Source organism: Montipora foliosa, chromosome 10 (assembly GCF_036669935.1).
Source record: "Montipora foliosa isolate CH-2021 chromosome 10, ASM3666993v2, whole genome shotgun sequence".
Lineage (NCBI taxonomy): Eukaryota > Metazoa > Cnidaria > Anthozoa > Scleractinia > Acroporidae > Montipora > Montipora foliosa.
In genome coordinates, this window is record NC_090878.1 from 23,785,797 (window position 1) to 23,809,030 (window position 23,234).

The 23,234-nt window shown below is 38.4% G+C and overlaps 1 protein-coding gene across 1 annotated transcript in view; it reads left to right on the forward strand.

Annotated features, from left to right (window-relative positions):
- Positions 1 to 23,234, forward strand: part of LOC137972953 (cubilin-like) — a 156,655-nt gene that overhangs the window by 30,562 nt on the left and 102,859 nt on the right. The window contains exons 20-35 of the mRNA XM_068819640.1: positions 233 to 277; positions 571 to 730; positions 3,700 to 3,872; positions 5,251 to 5,295; positions 5,891 to 6,047; positions 8,123 to 8,295; positions 9,229 to 9,273; positions 9,565 to 9,721; positions 10,729 to 10,907; positions 12,265 to 12,309; positions 13,398 to 13,557; positions 14,376 to 14,548; positions 15,894 to 15,938; positions 17,012 to 17,162; positions 19,182 to 19,354; positions 20,838 to 20,882. Coding sequence (XP_068675741.1) covers positions 233 to 277; positions 571 to 730; positions 3,700 to 3,872; positions 5,251 to 5,295; positions 5,891 to 6,047; positions 8,123 to 8,295; positions 9,229 to 9,273; positions 9,565 to 9,721; positions 10,729 to 10,907; positions 12,265 to 12,309; positions 13,398 to 13,557; positions 14,376 to 14,548; positions 15,894 to 15,938; positions 17,012 to 17,162; positions 19,182 to 19,354; positions 20,838 to 20,882 — 1,926 coding nt within the window. The remainder of the gene's footprint in view (positions 1 to 232; positions 278 to 570; positions 731 to 3,699; positions 3,873 to 5,250; positions 5,296 to 5,890; positions 6,048 to 8,122; positions 8,296 to 9,228; positions 9,274 to 9,564; positions 9,722 to 10,728; positions 10,908 to 12,264; positions 12,310 to 13,397; positions 13,558 to 14,375; positions 14,549 to 15,893; positions 15,939 to 17,011; positions 17,163 to 19,181; positions 19,355 to 20,837; positions 20,883 to 23,234) is intronic.

Here is a 23,234-nt window from a genome sequence, read left to right on the forward strand (position 1 = left end):
CCGAATTTTGTAACTTTACAGATATCTTAAGGGCCGTATACTTCCCATAATAGACTGCACGTCCTTACATTGTTGGGAGTTGTAGCGTCTGTTTGCACACCACTGCCAACACCATGCAACGTCTGCAGAACCAATAACTCTCAACAATATTGGGAGTCTTTGTGTCTATTTGCACAGGGCTTTAGGGTCCAATTATCATTTAGTGACTTGAATGTCCTTTTTTTCAAAACAGTTTCGACAACATATCGGCCAACGCCCACCACTCAGAGTCCATCAGGTAATAATTTATTTAAGGGGAACCTTCTCTTTAATAATATCAATTGATAAGTTTTAATTTATAGCCTGCGATAGCATCGGGCTTTTTCGGAGAGAAACGACTGCTGGAATTACGTCTGCGTCGGCAGGCTATTTGACTCACTGTTGACAGAATTTGAAAGACTCAAATGAAAGCCAAGTTTGAAAACTGTGTCACAGTTTGTTTGTTTTTTTTTCCTGTTTACGTATTATCCTGCTTAATTTAAGAATGCCTATTACCACGACTTTTGTCATTCATCTACTCTTTGTATTAAGCTTGTAGACGAATTATCAACAATACGCTGGAAAGTCCTGGATATCCCAACAACTACCCAAGTTACAAGTCCTGTGTGGCTACCTATTATATTCCTTATGGTGCAGCTGTAAACATTACATTTGAGTACTTCTACCTGGAGCAGTATCGTTACTCCTGCAGGTAATCACTTAGATCTCGCGCTGCGTAAGCTTATTTTCTCAACCAATCTGCCAAAGGCTAAAAAAAAAGTACATAAATAAATGAAAAACTGCAAACGAAGTATTGTTTATTCCCAGTTAACATTTGTACGAATTCAAAAAAATCTGTGAGAAATTCTAATAAATCAAGAGATATTTTTATTCCTTGGCATATTTTTCTTCGAGGTAATTTTCCGTCCTTTTTCGGACAGAATATGAGTATATAAATCCCATTTGAAGAGCATTAAGTGTAGTCTAATTAAGTTTCTTTAAGTTAAACAGGCAGGGGCATTGACTTGGAATGCACTTGTACTGCCGGATAACCTGGAAAAGCTGCCGTGTGGGAATTATTCCCGGAAGAAAGTCACAATTTCTTGGTTGGCATCGAGGACACCTGTTTCAGGAAATTTATATGTATTAGAGTATAAGTTTTAAACATGGAATCTTCTTAACATACTTTGTTCCAGCTTCTATCTGTCTGCCAGTTGGCTCTTAGCTGAACCAGAATTTTCCGATAAAATTCATTTGAATATTGGAACTAACCATCCATCCATCCATCCATCCATTTACACACCCACTCCAGTGTTCTCCCCAGGATTTTGGGAAGGTCAGGGGGCATTCTGTCGGAAGCTGAATCTACCATACAAAATTAAGACTTACAAAAATAGCAAAAGCGAATTGTCATGCTGTCTAGGAAAACATAAAACTTAAAAACATGGAACATCCACCCAAACAGCACATCCTTGCCTTACTCTTTGGGCCCTTTGATTGTGTTTTCTGCACAACTTGCACAACATACCACTACCACTATTTAGTATTATCATCTTCGTTAGTCTTAAGGACCCAAGGGAAGTCCTTCAGCCACGTTGGATCAAACCCTGATTTTCGGTGTTTGGAATCTGTGGATGTTGACGGACCTTGTGTTGTTTCCCGAGGGTGGACTTCTTCATCCAAATTACTTACACTCTTATATCTCTTTTCCAGGGTGAAAAAAGAACTTAATTTGCTTTGACTAGCTAGTTTCTGTTCAGAGGATCCTGAGTTTGTCGAAGCCACCATTTTTTGACAACCTTCCACGCACGTGGGAATTGAGTTTAGTATTCCATGTAATATCCGTAAAGTGCCCTTGAATTTACGGCAAACTGAAAGACGGCTGCCGTTCAATGAAACGAGCGGATGACAAGTTTCATCACCTTTCATGGAAGGGTAAATGAGCTGAAACCTTATCAATTGCGAGAAAACACAACGAGAAAACACTAGACAATGCTTCAGTATCTTTATTGAGTGTTTTTCTTTTTTTAACTATGGACAGGATCCCAGTTTTAGATGTTAAACTACGTAAGGTCACTTGTTTTAAGCCAGGCGGCAACGATTTTTCAACGAATCAAGCCAGGCGGCCCGCCTGGCCTGAAATACCTGGGGAGAACACTGCACTCATCCCGCCTTCTATCAACCAATTATTCTATCAGTCCTCTCTCTATCTATCCATATACCATCCGTATACCCCTCAGGGATTTCATCCACCATAAAATGATTCCTGTGATGATCACATACCAGGCAAAACTACTCATGCTGATTGGCTGAGACAGGGGCATTTTTCCCATATTCTGGCACCTTTAGTGATCAATTTCATACGGTTACTTGATCCTGATTGGTTAAAAGTTGCTTAGGAACCAATTTTATGATTCTATGTTCAAGGAGTGAAATATTCTTTTGGGAATTGAACTCTATTTTTCTGAAAATTCTTCCTTTTGTTTTAGTATGCAAATATAGCTGCTGGTCACATGAGCGAAAAAAAGGCTAGCCATTTTACTTGCTTTTTTCGAAAACGTTCTCGTTCATTCTCTCGCAAATTACACGCGGAATTAATCCTTTGGGCAAAAGGACCCATGTTCACGGCATTTTCCATTTCATATAATCTCATCAGTCCCACCATGAGAAGGCCACAGAACTGTAAACGATGTACATGTATTGTATGGTCCAGAGGAAAAACAAAACAAACTAGTTTAATCCCCGAGGTACCAGACGCATTTAGTGCTTTCTTATAGTGCTGTTGTATCTGGCGCGGACAACGACTGGGGAATATACCCTTTTGCTGATACAGCGGCCACTTTGATTCCAATAGGCCACTTCGAAAAATACCATAATACTCTTTGTTCGTCCCCCCAAATTTTGCATAAGCATTGTTTCCAGTTTCTCTTGGGACTTATAATGGTCCCAAGAGAAAACAAAAACAATGCTTATGCAAAATTTGGGCGGATAAACAAAGAGTATTATGGTATTTTCCGAAGTGGCCTATTATATTAAATAGCTATTATGGGATGCACAGGGCGCAAATACATATTAATTTGCACCCTGAGGAACCCACAATGTCTTTCAAAACAATTAAACTTAAAATGGCAGCCGTATCTGCAGAAAGGTCTATTGTATCCCAGTCAGGATACACTTGAATTTGATCAGGGGCATGTGACGATTTATCAACCAATCACATGAATTGTTTCGTTGAGTGAAAGTCTAGCTATGAAACAACAGGTTCTGTTTTCAGGTACAAATATCTGAAGATTAGAAACGCCAATTGAGGCTTTTATCACAAATAATGCGGCAATCTCACGGGACAAAGTGTCATTGTCAGTGGTCGCTATGCCAAACTAATTCCTCGTTCAGACTTAAGTGTCGAAAAAACATGATAAGCAACAATTTCATAAATGTGATAAACAAGAAATCGCATACTCCCTAGAGGGCAACTTAAATAATTGATTTACTTGTTTTTTTCTTTCAAAGTAGTCCTTGTTCTTTGCCTTGCAATTTACAGAGGGAATTAATCCTTTGTGAAAAAGGGTTCTTGCGATTTTATACTTATTTCTCACGGCATCTTCCACCTTATCTCATGTAATCTTGTCAGTCGAATCTATTAAAGCCACAAAACTGAAAATAAAAGGTTTCTTGTTTCAGTAATGATTATCTGAGGATAAGCAACAACAATGGTGGCTTCTATGGCACATATTGCGGCTATCGTACTGGACAAAGTGTCATTGTCACTGGTCGCTATGTCACTCTCATTTTTCGTTCAAACTGCTGCGTCCAGAGAAGAGGATTCCGGTTACTATTCATTCCTGTTTACGGTGGTAAGTACAGCAAGAAAAAATGGAACCAAATTATCTCATGAAGTAGTTGTTGCTGAAATGAATGACGGGAAATGGTGGAGTTGTGTTATATATATATACATGTACAATCTTAAAATTAATAAACGGAGGTAAAGTAATAGTGTGCAACAGATCATCATCATTTTATCGTTTTTAAGCAGCCAAAGAGCTCAATTAGCATTAGTCTGGGAATTTTACAAAAAGAAAAACTTGCACCAGATTGCCATCATTAGAAGTAGTTTGAACACATACTTTAACAAATGCCTATCTCCAAACGTTACGGAAGTGCGAGTCTCAGAGGCCTACGCTAAATTGACCTTCCATTTTTGGGCGAGATGTCACACGATGGATGACGTTGAATCAACATTTTTGTTGCTACAATAATGTTGACTAACTCGCAATAAATATCGGCCAGCAATCGAGAGATGAGACCCCACTTTTGCGGACTAAAAACGAAAAACTTCTGAGTGAAATTAACCGTGCACCCAAACTTGAAATCCTTTTGATCTCAGCCGGGTTTTTTTGCTTGCTTGTCGATTGGGCCCTATCATCCAGGAAGTGTTAAGAAGAGAGATGGAAGCTGGAATTGCACCACTAAGGCTGAATTGGCTAAAAATTTACAATGATGGTATAACATAATTTAGTAGATAGAAAGGGTATAATTATTTCATATGAAAATAATATGCATAAATCAATTTTTCATTGTCTCTACACAATAACTATAATCCTGTTTAATGTCTGCTAATGTTACAACGCCTTGAAGCCGACGCAGAACCAACGATCTTCGAACTCACTACGTAGAAATGGCGCATTTTAACACCCGTGAAAAAGAACAAAACGTTCACTGTTGGCCAACATTGTTCCAATATTGTTGGGTGTTACATGTTGCGTCCGTTTGCACACCTTCTTGCATGTTGCTGGCTGTGATTGGGAGTTGTTGCACAAAGTTATAAACTGGTCAAACTTTTGGGTCAAAAACTCCCAACATTTCTTTTGTTCCGTGATCTCCAAAGCGTAGCGCAACAATGTTGGATCTGTTGGCACAGCGCTTCCAACATTGTTGGGGCCACGCGCGCGCATTACATATGGTCTCCATGGAGATAGCAATGCATTAATATGTTGAAAACATAATGGCAGCTGTAAGTTTACAGAGTCTTAGGGGCCGAATCCTTCCCATAATACACTGCACGTCCTTACATTGTTAGCAGTTGTAGCGTCCGTTTGCACACAACTGCTAACATCATCCAACATCTTCAGAACCAACAACTCTGAACAATGCTGGAGTTGTTGCGTCTGTTTGCACAGGGTTTTAGGGTCCAGTTATCATTTAGTGACTTGAATGTCCTTCTTTTCAAAACAGTATGGACAACTCAGCGGCCAACGCCCACCACTCAGAGTCCATCAGGTAATACTGTTTTAAATGAAACCTTCACTTTTGTCATATCATTCAATAAATTTTGATTTACTGGTAACAGAATTGAAAAGACTCAAATAAAAGCCAATCTTGAAAAGTGTGTTACGGTCTGTTTGTATATTTTTCAACTCACGGTACATAATAGTTCAAATTGTACTTAATTCAAACTCTTTGGCAATGAAACGTTTTGTTCCAGGTATTTCTATATAATTTAAATGTGAATCCTTCATTATAATGCAAATACAATACGCAAGGAATAGACCTTTTTGCAGTTATGTGCAATCATATATGCTATCATAGTGAATACATCAACGATGGAATCAATCCTTTGTGCGAATGGGTTCATACGATTATATAGTTATTTCTCACGGCATTTTCCATCTTATCTCATCTAATCTTGTCAGTCGAACCTATTAAAGCCACAAAACTGAAAATAAAAGGTTTCTCCAAACCTGCAATAGGACGGTCGTTAGCCACAAATGTATCGGGGTAACGTATCGACGACTGAGTTTACATGTTATGATCATGCTTAATTTAATCATAGCTATTTCCACCACTTCTGTCTTTCATTTACATTTCTACCAAGCTTGTAGACAAGTTGTCAACGATGTCCTGGAAAGTCCTGGATATCCTAACAACTACCCAAGAAGCAAGTCCTGTGTGGCTTATGTGTACACTCGTTTTGGTGCAGCTTTAAACATTACATTTGAGCACTTCGACCTGGAGTATAGTTCCACCTGCAGGTAATCGCTTAGGTTTCCGATTACGGTTCAAAAGCAACTTCGCTGTTTTGCGTTGCGAACAAACGATCTCGCGCTACGTCAGCTTATTTTATTAACAAATCGGTCACAGACCAAAAAAAAAATAATAATAATAATAATAAAATAAACTGCAAACGAAATATTTTTGATTCCCAGTTAAGATTTGTACAAATTTAAAATAATCTGTGAGAAGTTCAAGAGATCTTTGTTTTTATTCCTTGGCACAATTTCCTTTGTATACAAGAAGAATAAGGTTATTTTCCGTCCTTTGCCGAACAGAATGTAAGTATTCAAAAGTCATTTAAACAGCTCTTAATCGTATTTTAAAACCTCTGCTTTAAGTTGCATAGACAGGGACAATTTCGCATGGCTATTTAATCCTGATTGGTTAATAGTTGCTGAGCAACAATTTCATGAATGTGATGAGTTTTATCGCATGTTCACTACAGGGCAACTTAAAGAATTAACTTTACTATTTTTTTTCGAAATCGTCCAAGTTCTTTCCCTCGCAAATTACACACGGAATAAATCCTTTGTGCAAAAGGGCCCATACGATAGTATATTTATTTCTCGCGGCATTTTCCATCTCATCAAGTGGGATACCTGTGGCACGCCACGTTTAATAAAATGGCTTTAGTGTCTTCGTAGTCAGATATGAAAATTAGCCACGTGCTTGTCACGAAGCTCTTGGCTTGATACTGTCATGTCGGATACACGACATGCTTGAGGTGTGGTTTTTTTTTTTGCGCGCGAAAGGTAATCGGGAAAGTTGGCACAGACTTCCCAATTCACATACTACTTCCCTTTTTCGAATTTTACTTCCTTCTCAGGCTAAATTCGCAGAAGAAAGTATCCCGTATTTTGATTTATAGAAAAATGTCAAAACATTTGAAACCGCGAACAGAAGTGACAGAAACTGGAAAAAAAATTGGCTCGCATTTATGAGAGAACATTTCGAAATCCTGATTTAAGGAATCGATCGGATTTCGCCATTCCCGCGTTCTACTTTTACTCGTAGTAAAAATGAATCAAATCAGGCCTTTGCGTTGTTGCTTCTTCAAATCATGAACATACAGAAGCAGCAACTGTTCAAGGCACTTTATTTGATCCAAAAAAACGGAACCTTATTTTATCGGATTTCACAAAATGTCATAAATCTCATCCGTGACGCGATCACGACAGTTCCGGTCACAGAAGCATAATTGAATTAAATGAAAGCTGTTTTATAATTCAAATATTCTATTTACTACGTGCTGTCAATAGTAATAAACCTTATTTCAAAAGGGCCGCAATTTAGATATTCTTTTGTTTTTATTGAAATTAGACCTTGATGCCTCGTTCCAGGCAAAATATTCTTTTGAATTTTCAGCTCAAGAACGAGGCATCAAGGGCTAATTTGAATAAAAACAAAATAATATTTAAATGACGGCTATTTTGGAATAAGGTCTATGCTAACAAGGTAAAAATTATGCAGTCAATGACTTTTTTTTAATATGAACTCAAACACAACTTGCACAGCAACAGTGTAATAGTAACAGAATAAACAAGAGAATATCAGCAAAATTTAATTTGTGGCTACAGTGAAAAACAAACCGCCTTTGGAGCAGAGAAGAAAGGGCAAAGATATCTCCTGTAGAAAAATCAGACCATGACATGTGGATCACGTATTGCACAGAAGGTGCCCTTCCATTGGTCAAAGTAAACAACAGTGCCCAATAAAATATGTTTTATTTTCGACTAGTTTTACACTTTCCAGAGTTGACAGAAACTGGCCCAGTCACAAGAAAGGTTGCAATTTGTGGCTACAATGAAAAACAAACCCCCCTCGATCTTCAGCTCACGGCCAGAGCAAAAATAAAAAAAGAGGTTTGAGCTGATACAGCACCCGTAATAATGATCAACAACAACTCTGTAGTATTTTATTTATAGCCCCTGCCTGTTGCTTGCTTTGATCAGTGCATCCACGTGTACGCCTACTTGGCGTCTTGTCTTATCTAATCTTATTAATCTAACCCATTGAAACCACAAAACTGAAAATAAAAGTTTTCTTGTTTCAGATATGATTATCTGTGGATTACGAACGACAATTATGGCTTCAATCGCAAATATTGCGGCAATCGTACTGGACAAAGTGTCATTGTCACTGGTCGCTATGCCAGACTAACGTTTCGTTCAGACTCGAGTGTCCAAAAAACAGGATTCCGGTTACTAATCTTTCGTTTTTACCGCGGTAAGTTCAGGAAGGAATAAAGGAATCATTATGAAGTATTTCTTGCTGAAATGAATGGCGAGAAATGAACAAAGAAAGTGAAGAAATAAAAAACTTGAAATCCTTCTGATCTTAGCCGGCTTTTGCTTGCTTGTCGATTAAGGCCCTATTACAAAGGGAGTTTTACCAAGTGAGATGGAAGCTAGAATTGCACCACTAAAGCTAAATTGGCTAAACATTTACAATCATGGTATAACATAATGTAGATACAGAGGGTGTAATTATTTTATATCAAAGTAATATGAATAAATCTATTTTTCAGTGTCTAAGCACAATAACTATAATTACGTTACAGCGCCTTGGCCTACAATCTTAGAACTTACCATTTAAAAATGGCACATTTTAAGCCCCATGGAACGGACGCAACATTGTTGGCCAACTTTGTTCCAACATTGTTGGGTGTTACATGTTGCGTCCGCTTGCATGCCTTCTTGCATGTTGTTGCGTGTGGTTAGGAGTTGTTGCCCAAAGTTATAAACTGGTCACACTTTTGGGTCAAAAACTCCACCCATTTCATTGGCGCCCTTATCTACATAGTGTAACGCAACAATATTGGATCCGTTTGCACGTTTCTTCCAACATTGTTGGGGCTGCGCATGCGCATTACATATGGGTCTCCACGGAGAAAGCGATGCATTAACATCTTGAAAACAAGATGGCAGCCGAATTTTATAAGCTTACAGATATCTTGAGGGCCGTATACTTCCCATAATAGACTGCACGTCCTTACATTGTTCAGAGTTGTAGCGTCTGTTTGCACACCACTGCCAACACCATGCAACCTCTGCAGAACCAACAATTCTCAACAATATTGGGAGTTTTTGTGTCCATTTGCACAGGGCTTTAGGGTCCAGTGATCATTTAGTGACTTGAAATTCCTTTTTTTCAAAACAGTGTCGACAACATATCGGCCAACGCCCACCACTCAGAGTCCAACAGGTACTAATTTTTTATATAGAACTTTCTCTTTAATAATATCAATCGATAAATTTTAATTTATAGCCTGCGATAGCATCGGGTTTTTTCGGAGAGAAAGGACTGCCGGAATTACGTCTGCGTTGGCAGGCTATTTGACTCACTGCTGACAGAATTTGAAAGACTCAAACGAAAGCCAAGTTTGAAAACTGTGTCACGGTTTGTTTGTTTATTTTCCTGTTTACGTGTTATCCTGCTTAATTTAATAATGCCTATTACCACGACTTTTGTCATTCATCTACTCTTTCTATTAAGCTTGTAGACGAATTATCAACAATACGCTGGAAAGTCCTGGATATCCCAACAACTACCCAAGTTACAAGTACTGTGTGGCTACCTATTATATTCCTTATGGTGCGGCTGTGAACATTACATTTGAGTACTTCGACCTGGAGTATCGTTACTCCTGCAGGTAATCACTTATCTCTCTCGCTGCATAAGGTTATTTTCTCAACCAATCGGCCAAAGGCAAAAAAAATACATAAATAAATGAAAAACTGCAAACGAAGTATTGTTGATTCCCAGTTAACATTTGCACGAATTTAAAATAATCGGTGAGAAGTTCTAATAAATCAAGAGATATTTCCATTCCTTGGAACATTTTTCTTTGGATTTAAGAAGAATAAGGTAATTTTCCGTCCTTTTTCGGACAGAATATGAGTATTCAAGAGACATTTAAATAGCATTAAGCGTACTCTCAAAACGTTTCTTTAAGTTACATAGGCAGGGGCATTTATTGCTTGCAAGTTTCCGAAAGCCGGATAACCTGGAAAAGTTGCTGTGTGGGAATCATTCCCGGAAGAAAAACACAATTTTTTAGTTGGCATCGAGGAAAGCTGTTTCAGGAAATGTATATATTAGAGTATACTTTTAACTTGGAATCTTCTTAACATACATACTTTGTTCCAGCTTCTACATGGCTGCCAGTTGGCTCTTAGCTGAACCAGAATTATCGGATAAAATTCATTTGAATATTAAAGCTAACCACCCATCCATCCATCTACAGACCCACTTTTCCAGTCTTCTGTACATCAATTTCTCTATGAATTATCTCTCTATCTATCCATATACCATCCGTATACCCCTCAGGGATATTCATCCATCATAAAATGCTTCCTGCGATTATCTCATACCAGGCAAAACTACTCATGCTGATTGGCTGAGACAAGGGCATTTTTCCCATATTCTGGCACCTTTAGTGATAAATTTCATGTGGCTACTTGATCCTGATTGGTTAAAAGCTGCTTAAGAACCGATTTTATGATTGTGATAAACAAGTAATTGCATGTTCCCTGGAGGGCAAAGAACAATAAAGTGTTTAATGACGTCACGGAGGTTATGTTGGAGGAGTGAAAAAGGAAACAGCGGCCAAGTTCTATTAAAACCACAAAACTGAAAATAAAAGGTTTCTTGTTTCAGTTATGATTATCTGAGGATAAGGAACAACAATTATGGCTTCTATCGCACATATTGCGGCTATCGTACTGGACAAAGTGTCATTGTCACTGGTCGCTATGTCACTCTGACTTTTGGTTCAAACTGCTGCGTCCAGAGAAGAGGATTCCGGTTACTATTCGTTCCTGTTTACGGTTACGGTGGTAAGTACAGCAAGGAAAAATAGAACCAGATTATCTCATGAAGTAGTTGTTGCTGAAATGAATGACGGGAAATGGTGGAGTTGTTTTATATAGATATACATGTACAGAGGAGGTAAAGGAATAGTGTTGTTTTGCTAATGTACGACAGTCCATCATCATTTTATCGTTTTCAAGCAGCGAAATAGCTCGATCAGAATAAGTCTTGCAATTTTACAAAAAGAGAAACTTACACCAGATCATTAGAAGTAGTTTCAACACATATTTTAACAGATGCCTGTCTCCAAACGTTACCGAAGTACGTGAGTCTCGTGTCAGGGGCCTACACTAAATTGACCTTCCATTTTTGGCCGAGATGTCACAAGTTCGATGACGCTGAATCAACATTTTTCGTTCTACAATAATGTTGACTAACTCGCAATAAATATCGGCCAGCAATCAAGGGATGGCCCCCACTTTTTCGGAGTAAAACGGAAAACTCCAGAGTGAAATTAACTGTTTAGCCCAACTTGAAATCCTTTTGATCTCAGTGGGCTTTTTTGCTTGCTTGTCGATTGGGCCCTATTATCAAGGGAGCGTTAACAAGAGAGATGGAAGCTAGAATTGCACCACTAAAGCTAAATTGGCTAAAAATTTGCAATCGTTGTAAAACATAATAGATACAAAGGGTTTAGTTATGTCATATCAAAATAATATGCATAGATCAACTTTTCAGTGTCTATACACATTAACTATAATGCTATTCAATGTCTCCTAATGTTACACCGCCTTGAAGCCGAAGACTGAACCAACGATCTTCCAAATCACTATTTAATTAATTGAAAAATGGTGCATTTTAAGTCCGTCAAAACGGACGCAACATTGTTGGATGTCACATGTTGCGTCCGTTTGCACGCCTTGTTGCATGTTGTTGCGTGTGGCAAGGAGTTGTTGCAAAAAGTTATAAACTGATCAAACTTGTGGGTCAAGAACTCCCAACATTCCTTTTGTTCCGTGATCTCCGAAGCGTAGCGCACCAATATTAGATCCGTTTGCACAGCTCTTCCAACATTGTTAGGACCACACGTGCGCATTACATATGGTCTCCATGGAGATGGCAACGCATTAACATGTTTAAAACAAGATGGAAGCCGAATTTTGTAAGTTTACAAAGTCTTATGGGTCGTATCCTTCCCATAATACACTACACGTGCTTACATTGTTAGCAGTTGTAGCATCCGTATGCATATCACTGCTAACATCATCCAAGTTCCGCAAAACAACCAACTCTCAACAATGCTGGAGTTGTTGCGTTGGATGGAACATGGCTTTAGGATCCAGTGATCATTTAGTGACTTGAATGGTCTTTTTTTCAAAACAGTGTCGACAACATATCGGCCAACGCCCACCACTCAGAGTCCAACAGGTAATACTTTTTTTATATAGAACCTTCCCTTTAATAATATCAATCGATAATTTTTAATTTATAGCCTGCGATAGCATCGGGTTTTTTTGGAGAGAAACGACCACCGGCATTACGTCTGGGTGCGCAGGCTATTTGACTCACGTCACTGCTGACAGAATTCAAAAGACTCAGATGAAAGCCAAGTTTGAAAACTGTTTGGCGGTTTGTTTGTTTATTTTCCAACACTAATTCAAACCTTTTGGAAATAAAACTTTTTGTTCCAGGTATTTCCATAATATTTTTATACCATGGATACCACGAACAAAGCAAATTGCCAATACACTCAAGAGTTTTCAAGCAACCAGCCGTGCACTTTCTATATTCAGTACTTTATTCTTGGCTGACTGATACGAAAACGATAGCGTGGTGCTAATGAAGCAGAAAATGGAATCAAAGATTTTCCTGTAGTTAGACTTGTCTCTGATAATAATGATGACAATGATGAAACGACGATAATGATCATGACGACAATGATGATAATGATGACGACGATGACGATTATGACGACGATGATGATGAAGACGATGATGATGCTGATGACGACGATTATGATGATAACATTGACGATTATGACGAAAATGATATCGACCATGATGATGCCAAAAATGATGACCGACATTTTAAAGTCATTTAGTGTCATTATTTCAAACTGTCTTTAAAATGATAGGATTGCGTCCCGTGGAACAATTTTCATATGTGAAATTCATCCAATCAGATCGCTACGATAAGCAAGGCGTATTTCCAGAACAAAAACAAAAAGGCTGTCGGTTGAAGGTGGACCATTAACTTATAGCAAACTCAACAATGCTATGGGTGTGAGTAATCAGCCTTCTTTTGCTTGCATTGAACTCCAGTCTATGGCGTATGCTATCATAGTGAATATGTCAACGATAGAGATTTCTCTAAACCTGTAAGAAGAAGGTCGTTAGGCACCAAAAAGCTCTTCACTCCGAGGGGTCAAAATTTGGTGGCTGTTTACGTGTTATCCTGCTTAATTTAATTATGTATATTACCACGACTTTTGTCATTCATCTACTCTTTCTATTAAGCTTGTAGACGAATTATCAACAATGTCCTAGAAAGTCCTGGATATCCCAACAACTACCCAAGTTACAAGTACTGTGTGGCTACCTATTCTATTCCTTATGGTGCGGCTGTGAACATTACATTTGAGTACTTCTACCTGGCGCAGTATGGTTACTCCTGCAGGTAATCACTTAGATTTCGCGCTGCGTAAACTTATTTTCTCAAGCAATGGGTCAATGGCTAATAAAAAATCTCAATCGGTGGCTCTTAGCTTAACCAGAATTTTCCGATAAAATTCATTTGAATATTAAAGCTAACCACCCATCCATCCATCCATCCATCCAGAGACCCAGTCATCCAGACTTCTATCCACCAATTTCTCTATGAATTATCTCTCTATCTATCCAAATAAGATCCGTATACCCATCAAGGATTTCATCCATCGTAAAATGCTTCCTGCGATTATCACATACCCGAGGCAAAACTACTCATGCTGATTGGCTGAGACAGCGGCATTTCTCCCATATTCTGGCACCTTTAGTGATCAATTTCATATGGCTACTTGATCCTGATTGGTTAAGAGTTGTTTCGGAACCGATTTTATGATTGTGATAAACAAGTAATTGCATGTTCTCTGGAGGGCAACTGAGAATAGAGTGTTTAATAACGTCAGGGAGGTTATGTCGGAGGAGTTAAAAAGGAAGTAGCGGGCATGTTCAAGGAGAGAAATATTCTTTTGGGAATGAAACTCTATTTTTCTGAAAATTCTTCCTTTTGTTTTAGTGTGCAAATACAATATAGCTGCTGGTCACATGAACGAAAACACGCTAGCCATTTTACTTGTTTTTTTCGAAAACGTTCTCGTTCGTCCTCTCTCAATGTACACAAGGAATTCATCCTTTGTGCAAAAGGGTTCATGTGATCGATCATATACTTATTTTTTACGGCATTTTCCATCTTATCTCATCTAATGACTGAAAATAAAAGCTTTCTTGTTTCAGTTATGATTATCTGTGGATAAGGAACAACAATGGTGGCTTCTCTGGCACATATTGCGGTTATCGTACTGGACAAAGTGTCATTGTCACTGGTCGCTATGTCACTCTCATTTTTCGTTCAAACTGCTGCGTCCAGAGAAGAGGATTCCGGTTACTATTCATTCCTGTTTACAGTGGTAAGTACAGCAAGAAAAAATGGAACCAAATTATCTCATGAAGTAGTTGTTGCTGAAATGAATGAAGGGAAATGGTGGAGTTGTATTATATAGATATACATGTACAATCTCAATAACGGAGGTAAAGGAATAGCGTTTTGCTAATGTACGACAGTCCATCATCATTTTATCGTTTTTAAGCAGCGAAAGAGCTCAATCAGCATAATTCATGCAATTTTACGAAAAAGAGAAACCAGATCATTAGAAGTAGTTTGAACACATATTTTAACAGATGCCTGTCTCCAAACGTTATCGAAGTACGAGTCTCGTGTCAGGGGCCTACACTAAATTGACCTTCCACTTTTGGCCGAGATGTCACAATTTCGATGACGCTGAATCAACATTTTTCGTTCTACAATAATGTTGACTAACTCGCAAAAAATATCGGCCAGCAATTGAGGGATTGCCCCCACTTTTTCGGACTAAAAACGGAAAACTCCGGAGTGAAACTAACTGTTTAGCCCAACTTGAAATCCTTTTGATCACAGCCGGCTTTTTTGCTTGCTTGTCGATTTGGCCCTATTATCAAGGGAGTGTTAAGAAGAGAGATGGAAGCTAGAATTGCACCACTAAAGCTAAATTGGCTAAAAATTTGCAATCATTGTATAACATAATAGATACAAAGGGTTATCAAAATAATATGCACAGATCAACTTTTCAGTGTCTATACACATTAACTATAATGCTATTCAATGTCTCCTAATGTTACAACGCCTTGAAGCCGAAGACTGAACCAACGATCTTGCAAATCACTATTTAATTAATTGAGAAATGGCGCATTTTAAGCCCGTCAAAACGGACGCAACATTGTTGCATGTTACATGTTGCGTCCGTTTGCACGCCTTGTTGCATGTTGTTGCGTGTGATTGGGAGTTGTTGCAAAAAGTTATAAACTGATCAAACTTGTGAGTTAAAAACTCCCAACATTCCTTTTGTTCCGTGATCTCCGAAGCGTAGCCCACCAATATTGGATCCGTTTGCACAGCTCTTCAAATATTGTTGGGGCCACCCACGCGCATTACATTGGGTCTCCATGGAGATAGCAATGTATTAACATGTTGAAAACAAGATGGCAGCTGAATTTTGTAAGTTTACAAAGTCTTATGGGTCGTATCCTTTCCATAATACACTGCACGCCCTTACATTGTTAGCAGTTGTAGCGTCCGTATGCACATCACTCCTAACATCATCCAACTTCCGCAAAACAACCAACTCTCAACAATGCTGGAGTTGTTGCGTCTCTTTGCACAGGGCTTTAGTATCCAGTTATCATTTAGTGACTTGAATGTCCTTTTTTTCAAAACAGTGTCGACAACATATCGGCCAACGCCTACCACTCAGAGTCCAACAGGTAATACTTTTTTATATGAACCTTCCCTTTAATAATATCAATCGATACATTTTAATTTATAGCCTGCGATAGCATCGGGTTTTTTCGGAGAGAAACGACCACCGGAATTACGTCTGCGTTCGCAGGCTATTTGACTCACTGCTGACAGAATTTAAAAGACTCAAATGAAAGCCAAGTTTAAAAACTGTGTCACGGTTTGTTTGTTTGTTTTCCAACACTAATTCAAACCTTTTGGCAATAAAACGTTTTGTTCCAGGTATTTCCATAATATCTTGACACCATGGATACCACGAACAAAACAAACTGCCAATACACTCAAGAAATTTCAAGGAAGCAGGCGTGCATTTTCTTTATTCAGTATTTTATTCTTGGCTGACTGATAAGAAAACGATAGCGTGGTGCTAATGACGCAGAAAATGGAAACAAAGATTTTCCTGTAGTTAGACTTGTCTCTGATAATAATGATGACAATGATGACAACGACGATAATGATGACGACGACAATGATGATGATGATGACGATGACGATTATGACGACGATTATGATGATAACATTGACGATTATGACGAAGATGATATCATGATGATGATAACGACCATGATGATGCCAAGAATGTTGACCGACATTTTAAAGTCATTTAGTGTCATTACTTCAAACTGTCTTTAAAATGATAGGATTGCTTGCCGTGGAAAAATTTTCATATGTGAAAATCCCTCCAAAGCTGAAATTTATCCAAACAGATCGCTACGATATGCAACGCGTATTTCCAGAACAAAAACACAAAAAGTCAGTCGGTTGAAGGTGGGCCTTTAACTTAGAACATACTCAACCAATGCCATGGGTGTGAGTAATCAGCCTTCTTTTGCTTGCATTGAACTCCAGGCTATGGCGTATACTATCATAGTTAATATGTTAACGATAAAGATTTCTCCAAACCTGTAATAAGAAGGTCGTTAGGCACAAAAAAAGCCTTTCTCTCCGAGGGTCAAAATTTGGTGGCTGTTTACGTGTTATCTTGCTTAATTTAATCAATTACCACGACTTCTGTCTTATATTTACTCTTTCTATTAAGCTTGTAGACGAATTATCAACAATGTCCTAGAAAGTCCTGGATATCCCAACAACTACCCAAGTTACAAGTACTGTGTGGCTACCTATTATATTCCTTTTGGTGCGGCTGTGAACATTAAATTTCAGTACTTCTACCTGGAGAGCTACTGCAGGTAATCACTTACATCTCGCGCTGCGTAAGCTTATTTTCTCAACCAATCGGCCAAATTAAAGGCTAAAGAAAATACATAAATAAATGAAAAATTGCAAACGAAGTATTTTTGATTCCCAGTTAACATTTGTACGAATTTAAAAAAAATCGGTGAGAATTTCTAATAAATCAGGAGATATTTCTATTCCTTGCCACAATTTTCCGTCCTTATTCGGACAAAATATGGGTACTCAAGAGACATTTAAAGAGCATTAAGCGTAGTCTAAAAACGTTTCTTTAAGTTACATAGGTAGGGGCATTTATTGCTTGCAAGTTTCCAAAAGCCGGATAACCTGGAAAAGCTGCCATGGGGGAATCATTCCCGGAAGAAAGTCACAATTTTTTGGTTGGCATCGAGGACACCTGTTTCAGGAAATTTATATGTATTAGATTATTATTTTAACTTGGAATCTTCTTAACAGACATACTTTGTTTTAGCTCTTATCTGGCTGCCAGTTGGCTCTTAGCTGAACCAGAATTTTCCGATAAAATTCATTTGAATATTAAAGCTAACCACCCATCCATCCATCCATCCACAGACTCACTCTTCCAGTCTTCTATCCACCCATTTCTCTATGAATTATCTCTCTATCTATCCATATACCATCCGTATACCCCTCAGGGATTTCATCCATCATAAAATGCTTCCTGCGATTATTACGTACCAGGCAAAACTAATCATGCCGATTGGCTGAGACAGGTGCATTTTTCCCATATTCTGGCACCTTTAGTGATAATTGTGGCTACTTGACCCTGATTGGTTAAAAGTTGTTTAGGAACCGATTTTATGATTATGATAAACAAGTAATTGCATGTTCTCTGTAGAGAAAATGAGAATAGAGTGTTTAATGACGTCACGGAGGTTATGTTGGAGGAGTGATAAAGGAGACAGCGGCCATGTTGGAGGAGTGAAATATTCTATCGGGAATTGATTTCTATTTTTCTGAAAATTTATTTTTGTCTAAGTATGCAAATACAGTATAGGTGCTGGTCACATTGCAAAAATGCGCTAGTCAGTTTACTTCTTTTTTTCGAAAACGTTCTCGTTCATACACTCGCAATTTACACGCGGAAGTAATCGTTTGGGCAAAAGGACCGATGTTCACGGCATTTTCCATCTTATATAATCTCATCAATCCCACCATTATAAGGCTACAAAACTGTAAATGATGTACACTTACTGTACGGTCCCGAGGAAAAACAAAACAAACTAGTGTAATCTCCGAGGTGCCAGACGCATTTAGTGCTTTCTTATATATTATATAGTGCTGTTGTATCCGGCGCGGACAACAATTGCGGAATATACCTTTTTGAAGATACAGCGGCCACTTTGATTCCCATTATTTTAAATAGCTATTATGGGATGCCCAGGGGGCAAATACATATTACTTTGCACCCTGAGCATCCCATAATGTCTTTCAAAACAATTGAACTTAAAATGGCAGCCGTATCTGCAAAAAGGTCTATTGTATCCCAGTCAGGTTACACTTGAATTTGATCAGGGGCATGTGACGATTTATCAACCAATCACCGGAATTGTTTCGTTGAGTGAAAGTCTAGCTATGTAACAACAGGCTCTGTTTTCAGGTACGAATATCTGAAGATTAGAAACACGAATTGATCTCACGGGAAAAAGGGTCATTGTCACTGGTCGCTATGCCAAAGTAATTCCTTGTTTAGACCTAAGTGTCGAAAAAACAGGATAAGCAACAATTTCATAATTGTGATAAACAAGAAATCGCATACTCTCCTAGATGGCAACTTAAAGAATTCATTTTACTTGTTTTTGTTTTTTTTTTCCCGAAATCGTCCTCCTTCTTTCCCTAGCAATTTACACATGGAATTAATCCTTTGTGCAAAAGGGTTCATCCATGCGATTATATACTTAATTCTCACGGCATTTTCCACCTTATCTCATGTAATCTTGTCAGTCGAATCTATTAAAGCCACAAAACTGAAAATAAAAGGTTTCTTGTTTCAGTAATGATTATCTGAGGATAAGGAACAACAATGGTGGCTTCTATCGCACATATTGCGGCTATCGTACTGGACAAAGTGTCATTGTCACTGGTCGCTATGTCACTCTCACTTTTGGTTCAAACTGCTGCGTCCAGAGAAGAGGATTCCGGTTACTATTCGTTCCCGTTTACGGTGGTAAGTACAGCAAGGAAAAATGGAACCAAATTATCTCATGAAGTAGTTGTTGCTGAAATGAATGACGGGAAATGGTGGAGTTGTATTATATAGATATACATGTACAATCTCAATAACGGGAGGTAAAGGAATAGTGTTGTTTTGCTAATGTACGACAGTTCATCATCATTTTATCGTTTTTAAGGAGCAAGAGAGCTCAATCAGCATATGTCTTGCAATTTTACACAAAGAGAAACTTACACCAGATCATTAGAAGTAGCTTGAACACGTATGTTTCCAAACGTTATCGAAGTACGAGTCTCATGTCAGGGGCCTACATTAAATTGACCTTCCATTTTTAGCCGAGATGTCACAAGTTCGATGACGCTGAATCAACATTTTTCGTTCCACGATAATGTTGACTATCTCGCAATAAATATCGGCCAGCAATCGAGGGATTGGCCCCACTTTTGCGAACTAAAAACGGAAAACTCCGGAGTGAACTTAACTGTTTAGCCCAACTTGAAATCCTTTTGATCGAAGCCGGATATTGCTTTCTTTTCAATTGGGCCCTACCATCAAGGAAGTGTTAAGAAGAGAGATGGAAGCTGGAATTGCACCAATAAAGCTAAATTGGCTGAAAATTTGCAATCGTTGTACAACATTATAGATACAAAGGATTTCATTATCTTATATCAAAATAATATGCATAGATCAATTTTTCAGTGTCTCTACACAATAACTATTATGCTGTTTAATGTCTCCTAATGTTACAACGCCTTGAAGCCGAAGCCTGAACCAACGATCTTCCAAGTCACCTTTTAATTGACAAATGGCGCATTTTAGGCCCGTCAAAACGGACGCAACATTGTTGGATGTCACATGTTGCGTCCGTTTGCACGCCTTGTTGCATGTTGTTGCGTGTGGCAAGGAGTTGTTGCAAAAAGTTATAAACTGATCAAACTTGTGGGTCAAAAACTCCCAACATTCCTTTTGTTCCGTGATCTCCGAAGCATTGGCTCTGTTTGCACAGCTCTTCCAACATTGTTAGGGCCACCCACGCGCATTACATTGGGTCTCCATGGAGATAGCAACGCATTGACATGTTAAAAAACAAGATGGCAGTTGATATTTTTAACTTTACAAAGTCTTATTGGTCGTAACCTTCCCATAATACATTTCACGCCCTTACATTATTAGCAGTTGTAGCGTCCGTTTGCACAGCACTGCTAACATCATCCAACTTCCGGAAAACCCGCAACTCTCAACAATGGTGAAGTTGCTGCGTCAGTTTGCACAGGAATTTAGGGTCCAGCACATTCAGCGCAAGCTCGGTATACGATTTATAGACTTTGCATGGGAAAAGATACTTAGAGCTTATAAATACTAAAATAAGCTGTAAAGAACCAACTCTCAACAATGCTGGAGTTGTTGCGTTTGTTTGCAAAGGGCTTTACAGTCCAGTTATTATTCAGTGACTTGAATGTTCTTTTTTTCAAAACAGTGTCGACAACATATCGGCCAACGCCTACCACTCAGAGTCCAACAGGTAATACTTTTTTATATAGAACCTTCCCTTTAATAATATCAATCGATAAATTTTAATTTATAGCCTGCGATAGCATCGGGTTTTTTCGGAGAGAAACGACCACCGGAATTACGTTTGCGTTGGCAGGATATTTGACTCACTGCTGACAGAATTTGAAAGACTGAAATGAAAGCCATGTTTGAAAACTGTTTGGCGGTTTGTTTGTTTATTTTCCAACACTAATTCAAACCTTTTGGAAATAAAACGTTTTGTTCCAGGTATTTCCATATTATTTAAATGTTTATACTACATTATAATGCAAATACAATACACAGCGAATTGAATTAGGCACAACACTGAGTTGAACGACTTGGTCTATTGAGTCCAGCTATTCGTGAATCCAAGCTGTTAGATTCTCGCAGTTGATCTAAAACTAGCACTCATTATAAGCTGATGCGAGGCCGCTATCAGTCGCATTTTATGGCTCGCTCCAGTGCTATAGCCAGCATTGGAAGATGGCCTTCTTTTCTGGACCTCTACAGAAAAGAAAGAAAATTAAGTAACAGACCAAATCACTTATATTTTTCCCTATTCCGATGAAAATTACTTAAAATCTATTATTAGTTCTGTGTCGCACTGCGTGATGTGAAATTTGACCGAGAAGTCATGGTAACAACTTATAAAAATAACGGTCACAGCGCAGGCGCTCATCTTAGAAAAGATTTTAAATAATTATCAGCGGGCACAAGGATTTGCTCTCCTACCTCATAATATCCTGATACCATGGATACCACGAACAAAGCAAACTGCCAATACACTCAAGAGTTTTCAAGCGAGCAGCCGTGCACTTTCTATATTCAGTACTTTATTCTTGGCTGACTGATTAGAAAACGATAGCCTGGTGCTAATGAAGCAGAAAATGTAAACAAAGATTCCCCTGTAGCTAGACTTGTCTCTGATAATGATGATGACAATGATGATAACGACGATAATGATATCGACGACGATGATGATGATGATGACAATGATGATGATGACGATTATGATGATGACGTTGACGATTATGACGAGGATGATATCATGTTGATGATAACGACCATGATGATGCCAAAAATGATGACCGACATTTTAAAGTCATTTAGTGTCATTACTTCAAACTGTCTTTAAAATGATAGGATTGCGTGCCGTGGAACAATTTTCATATGTGAAAATCCCTCCAAAGCTGAAATTCATCCAATCAGATCGCTACGATATGCAACGCGTATTTCCAGAAAAAAAACAAAAAGTCTGTCGGTTGAAGGTGGGCCTTTAACGTAGAGCAAACTCAACAATGCTATGGGTGTGAGTAATCAGCCTTCTTTTGCTTGCATTGAACTCCAGGCTACAGTCTATGGCGTATGGTATCATAGTTAATTTGTCAACAATAGAGAGTTCTCGAAACCTGTAATAAGAAGGTCGTTACGCACAGAAGAAGCCTGTCTCTCCGAGGGTCAAAATGTGATGGCTGTTTACGTGTTATCTTGCTTAATTTAATCATGTACATTACCACGACTTCTGTCTTATATTTACTCTTTCTATTAAGCTTGTAGACGAATTATCAACAATACGCTGGAAAGTCCGGGATATCCCAACAACTACCCAAGTTACAAGTACTGTGTGGCTACCTATTATATTCCTTATGGTGCGGCTGTGAACATTACATTTGAGCACTTCGACCTGGAGAGTCGCTACTACTGCAGGTAATCACTTAGATCTCGCGCTGCGTATGCTTGTTTTCTCAACCAATCGATCGGTCAAAGGCTAAAAAAAATACACAAATAAATGAAAAACTGCAAACGAAGTATTGTTGATTCCCAGTTCAGATTTGTACGAATTTAAAATAATCGGAGAAGTTTTAATAAATCAAGAGATATTCCTATTCCTTGGCATATTTTTCTTTGGATTTAAGAAAAATAAGGTAATTTTCCGTCCTTTTTCGGATATAATATGAGTATATAATAGACACTTAAAGAGCATTAAGCGTAGTCTAAAACGTTTCTTTAAGCTACATAGCTAGGGGCATTTATTGCTTGCAAGTTCCGAAAGCCGGATAACCTGGAAAAGCTGCCGTGGGGGAATCATTCCCGGAAGAAAGTCACAATTTTTTGGTTGGCATCGAGGACACCTGTTTCAGGAAATTTATATGTATTAGGGTACACCTTTAACTTGGAATCTTCTTAACTAACATACTTTGTTCCAGCTTCTATCTGGCTGCCAGTTGGCTCTTAGCTGAACCAGAATTTTCCGATAAATTCATTTGAATATTGAAGCTAACCACCCATCCATCCATCCACAGACCCACTCATCCAGTCTTCTATCCACCAATTTCTCTAT